Below are 8,047 nucleotides of genomic sequence, written 5' to 3' on the forward strand. Positions count from 1 at the left end.
ACTATTCTTTTTCCACTCCTTGGAACCGCAGGACAGTTTTATAAAAAATAGGAAACTGGAAGTGACATTAAATAAAAAATGGCAGCCGTCACAGACAGAGCGATTATGCGATTTTATTATAAATAATTTTTTGAAAAAAATGCGTAATAATAATAAGAATAATAAGAATAAGAAAAAAAATTCTCTCACTATGTAACTTTTACCTGACTGGAGTTTATAATAAAAGATGTTTGCAAATCGTTGTTTATTTTTAAATGGTAATTCGCTGAGTCGTAAATCTCCAAACAAAAGAAGTGATCACTTACTAGACCTACTAACTAGTTTGTGTACCTGAACTTGATCTTCTGAGAAAAAGTGGTATAGGCGTGAGGATTATTATTAGATAATCGAATTTTCCTGGTAATGGAGTTGTGAGAAGGCCAGAAAATAAAAATAACGCTAAAATTGTGTTATTACTTATTAAATGAATGCAAAACATGAGAAAAGTTTTTTATTTTTAAAATTACGATAACCATATTTTCATACAGGGTGTCCGTCTAAATCCCACATTAGAAGTATTGGTAGTTTTAATAATGACAGACATCCGAAAATTTGTATACGACCATAATCTCTTAGGTTCTGCTCAATAAAAATATTTTCAAGATGGTGGCACTTCCGGTTATACCGGAAGTCGCTATCAACTTCTTTATTTAAATAAAAAGCTACATTTCTAATACGTTTTTGGACTACTACAAATATTTTAAGGTAGTTTTTATAAGCTTATCCTATACCTAAATATAGCCGTTTACGAAATATTTAGGGTTTTTTATAATTCCCTTTTTTGGATTTGTACCTTCCAGTTCAAATATCGATAACTCTGCCAATTTTTTAATTAAATTTAATAAATGTTTTATAGTTTTCGTAAAAGTTGCAAACAAGATTAAAAAAAATAGGTAAAATAAAAAATCAAAACTAAAAAAACTATTGTGAATTTGGGAATTTTCTCAATCGATTCCATTTTACAAGAGCCCACATCAAAATAGTTGAATTTTTTCGAAAAGTTTTGCCGCAATTGTAAAAAAAATGTCATTTGAAATTTTCGCTATTTGTGGAGACACGCCTACTTGAATCACATACACTTTATCTCTTTCAATAAATATTTGCTTATTTGTGGCAACTTTTAATATCAAAAAAGGTGGTGTTACCAAAAATGGTAAAAATCTGGTGCCCTCTGATCGGAACAAAGCAAAAGTGTCAAAAAAAGTCGCCACGATGTCAAAGTTCACCCGTGAAAATACGGCCTCAAAGCTGCGCGGTGCTGGAGATGGCGTCAAAAGCTCGAAACCTTCCGACCGCGTTCCTGTCCCTTCGTCCCGAAAATTCACCGCAACAATGGTGCGAGATGAAAGCGTCCAATTGAAATTGAAAAAAGTCATTGACGAAATCGAGGCCAAACAAGGACTCAAAAAGGCCAAAACCGTAGCTGAGATAACGCCCACCAAAAGTACGCGTAAAAAGTATGTATCTTCACGGCGGAATTAAACGGAAATTTTCAGTAAAGTATTTTTTTTTTTTGAGTTAGTGGAAATCTATTTTTAGAAAGTAGGATAATGATCGGACCAATTAGCATCCTTTGTGTGTGTTTTGAATTAATTTCAGATAAAAAAACGGGGAACACTTGTACACACATGAGTCATGCTATAAATAGTATCGCATTCAAATACGGAAGAAGATTTATAATAATTATGCAAAACAAAGAGTTGTTGAAATTCTGGTGGGAAAACCCAGCCAGCGTTTCCCGACCTGTCTTACACCAATGTGCTTAATCATTGGGTACTCTCCACATTCATTATTTAAAAAAAATAAAAATAAAAAAAAAATTTTTTCTTGACTTTTTTGATATTATTCAAATTAACATAGAGTTTAAAAAGTCATCATAAATATGATTCTCATGCAAAATTTTCTGCAGAATTCGAACCTAAAGGCCGTTTTCGGATTTGAAGTGATATTTTCGAGATATTTAAGATTTTTTGAAAATTTTTGGATTTGCACCTGTCACTTAAAAAATCGTTAACTTTCTTAATTTTAGAGATTTCAAAATCATTTTTGGAGAATTGAAAGAGAAAGCCTAAATCTGTTCTACAGTGTGTTCAAAATTGGAAAAAAAGTTAATAAACCCAAAAATTTTAAGGTTAAGTTTGGACAACTTCAAGTACCCATAACTTGAATTTTTCAAATGGGATGTCCCAATTTTTATTTTACTAGATGGAGGAGAATTTTTTTCTGCATCGATCTGTATCAGCATTCCCTATACCCATCTGTGATAATTTTCAAGTTATGTTGGTTTTTTTGACATTGTAGGAAAATTTTACTAAACAGCTATTTTTGCATAGTTTGCCATGAAAACATTTCTAATTAAACAAACGACAAACTCTGTTCAAAATTGTGTGTGAAAACAAAATAAATTCATTCATGGTTTAAAAAATTTCTAGGCTTAGTTTTTAAATAGGCGCCTCTATTAATAAAAACAAAAATAAATAAAAAAATTCTAGTCGTGTGAGGCGTCCCGACGGCCAGCAGCAAGTGTTGCATGCGACGCCTAGACCTCCACTAGATGACGTGAAAAGGTCGCCGTCGCGACGCGTCGATAGAGAGCGTCGTCTCCAGCTATTGGTTTACCATGGTTTTCTTCTTTTCGTTTGGCGCCGCAGCAAAATGCGCCTAACGATGGTATCTGAGTCATTAAGGCGCCGACAGGAGCAGGTTTGTCACCCCCATGAAATCATCACCATATTACATAACACATATTATTTAGATTTCCAATTTGGAAAAACAAATCAACTGTTTGAAAGATTTAACACAATCGGAATGCCACAAACGTGGCGAAGCAATGGGTGATTGTCAACGATTGGAAAATCTCTTAAAATCGGTCCAATTGGAAAATAATTCTTTAGTTGCGGTAAAATAACTTTAGGGATTAAATTCAGCTTCTTACGTTATTTTAGGAAAAAATTGAGTTAGGGAAAGAATTGAGTGAATTGCAAGCTAAACTTCAAAGTTTGAGTTTGGAGAAAGAAAATTTGAGGAATGAATTCAATACGAAAAATGTTCACCTGAAACGAGTGGAACAGGAACTGCAAAAAGAAAGAATATTGATGATGGGTTTAAGGGACCAAAATGCTGCACTTGTTAGTAAGGTAACTAATGTTATAAAAAAATTTTTTTTGATATATTTTACGCGAAAACAATTATCATTCTCGGTAATCTAGTTAAGATGTTGGTTACGTCAAGGTCGGGTCATGTAAAAATAATAGTCTAAACACATCACACTGTGAGTAGGAATTCCCCAAGTTCGACAACTTGGTTTATTCATAAAATGACTAAGTGACTGGCAGAAATAGAAATGTGGGTAAGGAGTCGCAAGGTATCAGTAGAGACCGAATTTTTAAGAAATTGTAGAAAAAAAATGACAGGCATAGAGAAAAACACAAAGATCAACTCTTGCTGTGAAATTTTGTTTACTACGATTACTACATACGTTGGAGAAAATTACGATAAAACGATAATTTGTCAAAGACAAGAAAAATCCGTCAATCTAAATTCTCACAGCACGAGTTGATTTAAGACTTTTTGGACGCACTGTATAGCAAAAATATATTGTTTCGTCTCCTAAGTCGTATTCTCCCGTTATCGACCTTTTTCAAAGTGAGTCAGAAAATTCTGCGTAACCACCACCACAGAGAGGGTGGCATGAGTCACACTCACCCCTTGCCAAATGACTAATACTTGTTGATAAAACAGGTAAAAGCGCAAGATGCGGAGATTGAAGCTCAGGAGCAGGTAACTGATCGATTGAATCAAACTTTGAAGGATTTGGAGCAGCATTTAAATGAATGTCGGGAAGAAAAACGAGTGCAAAGTTTAGAATTTGAGAGACTTTCAGAGTGAGTTAATTGCGTCGAATAATTAATAACTCATTTGAATACTTTTCATTCCTCAGGCGGTACCAGTTTGTTGTTAAAAAAAGCGACTGTCTTAAACAGGAATTGAGTAGAGTTTACGCGGCTCGAGATCGAATGAAAATTAAAATCGGGGATTTGGAAGACAATTTAGCGAGAATTAGTGCACAGTATGAGGCGATTTTGGATGAAAATCGGGGTTTGAGGGCGGAAAGGGACAGGAGGAAGGTTTGGTGGAGGAATGCCAAGGATTTTCTGGAGGTTTCTTGGGCACTTTTGCAACATGCTGCCTATATAATGTTGCCAGCGATGTAGCTGGTTTTATTTAATATTTTTTCAAGTTTTATTATTATTAGCTATTGTAATTGTATTTATATTTATAAACTAATCGGAAGTAAGTTGTTTGTTTCACTGGGTTTTTAAAAACAGTGAACACAAGAGAAACAAAATCACATTCTCTATTGCAAGTTTTATTATTATTAGCTATTGTAATTGTATTTATATTTATAAACAAATTGGAAGTAAGTTGTTTGTTTTACTGGATTTTTGAAAAACTGTGAACACAAGGAAAACAAAAAATCACATTAAAAAAATTACTGAAAAACAAAAATTCAACAAGAAGGCAAATAAAATTCTGAAAAAAACTTTATCGAAAAAAAATGAGGCCGGTTATGCAACCAAATATACATGTGTCTAACCTATCAGATGTCAGCTGGCTCGTGCGTCATTTCATTATTTAAATATCGCCACAATTATCAAACAAATCAATTGTTTAAAACGCGCAGTAATGGATCTAGCTCTGATACCACTTTAGGGCATAAAATCCCAGTGATTCAGTTGGTACAATGTGGCTCCTTTCCTTTGTGTTTCTCTTCACAAAATTGTCTCTGGTTCAAAACCAAATCGTTTGGTACCAACCGGAGCAAGTGCACCTGGCTTACGGCGACTCCGTTGATGAAATTGTGGTGACATGGTCCACATTTAACGACACGACTGAATCTATCGTGGAATATGGGATAGGGGGCTTCATCCTCACATCTAAGGGGGCCTCCAAGTTGTTTGTTGATGGGGGCGACCAGAAACGGGCCCAATACATCCACACTGTTAGGCTGGCAAACCTCACTTACAACTCACGTTATGGTAGGTGATAATTTGATTTTGTATTAGTTGCAAAAATAATTGTGTATAGAGTACCACTGTGGTAGTAGTCTGGGCTGGTCGGAGGCTTTCTGGTTCCAAACACCACCTGAACACAACTGGCAGCCCCATTTGGCCATCTTCGGGGACATGGGTAATGAAAATGCGCAGTCTTTAGCACGGCTGCAGGAGGAGGCCCAAAGGGGGCTGTATGACGCTATTCTACATGTGGGGGATTTTGCCTACGATATGGACTCGGTAAGTTAACTGATTTCTTACAAAAAGCTGACCTAACTTTTTTTGTCCAGCAAAACGCAGAAGTTGGTGACGCTTTCATGCGCCAAATCCAGGCAGTGGCTGCCTATTTGCCTTACATGACATGTCCCGGAAACCACGAAGAGAAATAGTACGTAAAAAAATCAACTATTCGCTTATTTCTTTTTCAGTAATTTCAGCAACTACCGGCAACGTTTCAGCATGCCAGGCGGTTCCGACTCACTCATGTTCAGCATAAACGTCGGCCCAATGCACATTATTTCAATCTCGACCGAAGTTTATTACTTTCTTAACTACGGCATTAAACAGCTCGTGTTTCAATACGAATGGCTTGAGGCCGATTTGATTAAAGCCAATCAGAATCGGGGGAAACAGCCCTGGATTGTGGTGATGGGGCACAGGCCCATGTACTGTAGCAACTCCAACACTGACGACTGCACCCATCATGAAACTTTGACTCGGGTCGGTTTACCCTTTTTGCATTATTTCGGGCTTGAACAACTGTTGTATGACTATGGAGTTGATTTGGAAATTTGGGCCCATGAGCATTCGTATGAGAGACTTTGGCCGATTTACAATTATCAGGTGTTTAACGGGTCTTATGAGCAACCTTACGTCAATCCAGGAGCCCCCATACATATCGTCACAGGCTCTGCAGGGTGTAAGGAAGGTAGGGAGGATTTTAACGCCACAAGGCCACCGTGGTCAGCCTTTATTAGTCGTGATTACGGATACACGAGACTTAAAGCCTACAATGCGACGCATTTGTATTTGGAACAAGTCTCAGATGATAAGCAAGGAGCTGTGATTGATTCGTTGTGGATTGTGAAAGATAAACATGGACCGTATCAGTTTTCTCAACTGGATTGGACGAACAATGATTTGAAAAATGTTTAGATATGATTACCAAACGTGTATTATTTTATGCGATATCGTGAAACCAAATAAATAGCGCAATTTTAGTTATCGTAGTTTATTACGTCGTGTGCTGTAAATAAACAATTGTGATTTGTTTCGTTTATCAGAAATAAAAATTACAAATCCATGCCACGTTTTTTATTTTTACCAATTTGCGGGTTTTCTAAATCAGATTAATTTTTACAAAAATCTTCACAATTAACTAAAAATTGTCACAAGTATCACGAAAAATAGAGATTATTTTCATTTGTCATGTGGATAAATAAAATAATAATAGCTATCGTTTATTAATATCGTTTTGCAATTTATTGTTCGGAATATTTTGTAAAAAAAGGTCAACGACCCCATGACGTCATCACTCACCACATCGTGGTGCGCTTTGTAAAGTCGCTCGTCAGTTGGCTGTGGCCGTGGCGGTCGTGTGTGTTCCGTAATTAATTACAATAATAAATGAAATTAAACGAGTGATTAATAACTAAATCATTGTGTGAGATTAGTGCCCTAAATTAAGTGGCATTTTGAAAAATCTAACTAAAAATTGTCAAAAGTGCACGAAAAATAGAGTGCAAATTATTTTCATTTTTCGTGTGGATTAACAAAATAATAATAGCTACGTTTGTTAAAATCGTTTTGTAAATTATTGTTCGGAGTAATTTGTCCGAAAAGGTTAACGACCCCGTGATGTCATCTCATCGTAGACATCGTCACAGACATCGTGGTGCGCTTTGTCTAGTCGCTCAGTCAGTCGGCTGTGGCCGTGGCGGTCGTGTGTGTTCATTAATTAATTGCAATAATAAGTGAAATTAAACGAGTGATTAATAACTAAATCGTCGTGTGAGATTAGTGCCAAGTTTTAAATTTTTCGTTAAATCATCAGTGCAGTGCTGACTCAAAACGCGCCAAGTGCCACATTGTAGTGTGCGTTGACACCTCCATTTTGATTTTCATTAAATTGTGGACTTAAACTAATAAACATTGTGTTTTGAAGAAAGTGTGGTGTTTTGTGCAAATGGAAAGAAGATAAAAGCGCTAGAACAGGGTCAGGATTAAAGGGTTAGTATTTTATTTATTATTTTCTTTAAATTTTCGGTCTCACAGACTAGGTTAGCGTTGAATGTAAAATGAACGCACTTGTTTCTATTACAGTAAGTCCGTTTAAAGAAGAAGAAGACCACAAAAGATGCTATTGGTGAGTGAAATTATTCAATTGTTTTCCATCAATAAGTACCAAAATCATTGTATACGGGGTGTCTCGCGTTTATATTTTTACCATAGATCAGGTCATAGATTAAGCATTAAAAACAAAGAGACCCATATTTTTTATTTCAACTACCGGGCTTGTGATTTTGTAGTCACGTTGGTAACAAATTCGGAAACTTAATTTGGCAACCTTGACTATCAAATTTATTTGTCAAAATTTTATACTCAATTGTCATTCACTTCCGACCTACGATCGCTGACTTGGCCGTCAGGGAGGCCAATATTAAATGTTACTAATAAGTTTTTTACCTCAATCATTAAGTCTTATAATAAAATCTTAAACCATTTGAAACCAAAGCCAGTAAACTTATTTAAAAAACAGATAAAGTTAAAATATCTATTACTTCAGCAATTGTTGTTTTTTACTTTCCTTTTCATGTTACTTTAAACTTTTATTGTGATTACTATAATTATGTAAATAAGTTATTTCAAATGTGATTTTTAACGCAAAAGACGTAAATATTGTGGGAGGGATTCGGGTGTTTTATCGGTTTTTATTGTTTGAATGAGAGCCGTGG

The 8,047-nt window shown here is 35.5% G+C and overlaps 2 protein-coding genes across 2 annotated transcripts; both read left to right on the top strand.

The window, feature by feature from the left end:
- The first annotated feature begins 1,178 nt into the window (after window positions 1-1,178).
- On the top strand, window positions 1,179-4,336 carry LOC103312544 (myosin-11). The gene is made up of 6 exons (XM_008193429.3): window positions 1,179-1,496; window positions 2,532-2,742; window positions 2,795-2,938; window positions 2,985-3,176; window positions 3,781-3,923; window positions 3,980-4,336. The coding sequence occupies exons 1-6, from the start codon at window positions 1,252-1,254 to the stop codon at window positions 4,251-4,253; spliced, it is 1,209 nt and encodes a 402-aa protein (XP_008191651.1). The 5' UTR covers window positions 1,179-1,251; the 3' UTR covers window positions 4,254-4,336.
- Window positions 4,337-4,609: 273 nt separating this feature from the next.
- LOC662571 (uncharacterized protein) lies at window positions 4,610-6,396 on the top strand. The gene is made up of 4 exons (XM_968661.5): window positions 4,610-5,078; window positions 5,128-5,333; window positions 5,384-5,481; window positions 5,522-6,396. The coding sequence occupies exons 1-4, from the start codon at window positions 4,784-4,786 to the stop codon at window positions 6,246-6,248; spliced, it is 1,326 nt and encodes a 441-aa protein (XP_973754.1). The 5' UTR covers window positions 4,610-4,783; the 3' UTR covers window positions 6,249-6,396.
- Window positions 6,397-8,047: the final 1,651 nt, after the last annotated feature.

Source organism: Tribolium castaneum, chromosome 9, assembly GCF_031307605.1.
Source record: "Tribolium castaneum strain GA2 chromosome 9, icTriCast1.1, whole genome shotgun sequence".
In the NCBI taxonomy this organism is placed as follows: Eukaryota; Metazoa; Arthropoda; class Insecta; order Coleoptera; family Tenebrionidae; genus Tribolium; species Tribolium castaneum.

Bases quoted from the DNA above. Each gene is read 5' to 3' on its own strand.
- LOC103312544 (XM_008193429.3), top strand. From the start codon at position 1,252: ATGTCAAAGTTCACCCGTGAAAATACGGCCTCAAAGCTGCGCGGTGCT. The intron at 2,939-2,984 runs GTAAAATAACTT...ACGTTATTTTAG, and splicing joins AAAATAATTCTTTAGTTGCG to GAAAAAATTGAGTTAGGGAA. The intron at 3,924-3,979 runs GTGAGTTAATTG...TTCATTCCTCAG, and splicing joins GAATTTGAGAGACTTTCAGA to GCGGTACCAGTTTGTTGTTA.
- LOC662571 (XM_968661.5), top strand. From the start codon at position 4,784: ATGTGGCTCCTTTCCTTTGTGTTTCTCTTCACAAAATTGTCTCTGGTT. The intron at 5,079-5,127 runs GTAGGTGATAAT...AATTGTGTATAG, and splicing joins CACTTACAACTCACGTTATG to AGTACCACTGTGGTAGTAGT. The intron at 5,482-5,521 runs GTACGTAAAAAA...TTTCTTTTTCAG, and splicing joins GGAAACCACGAAGAGAAATA to TAATTTCAGCAACTACCGGC.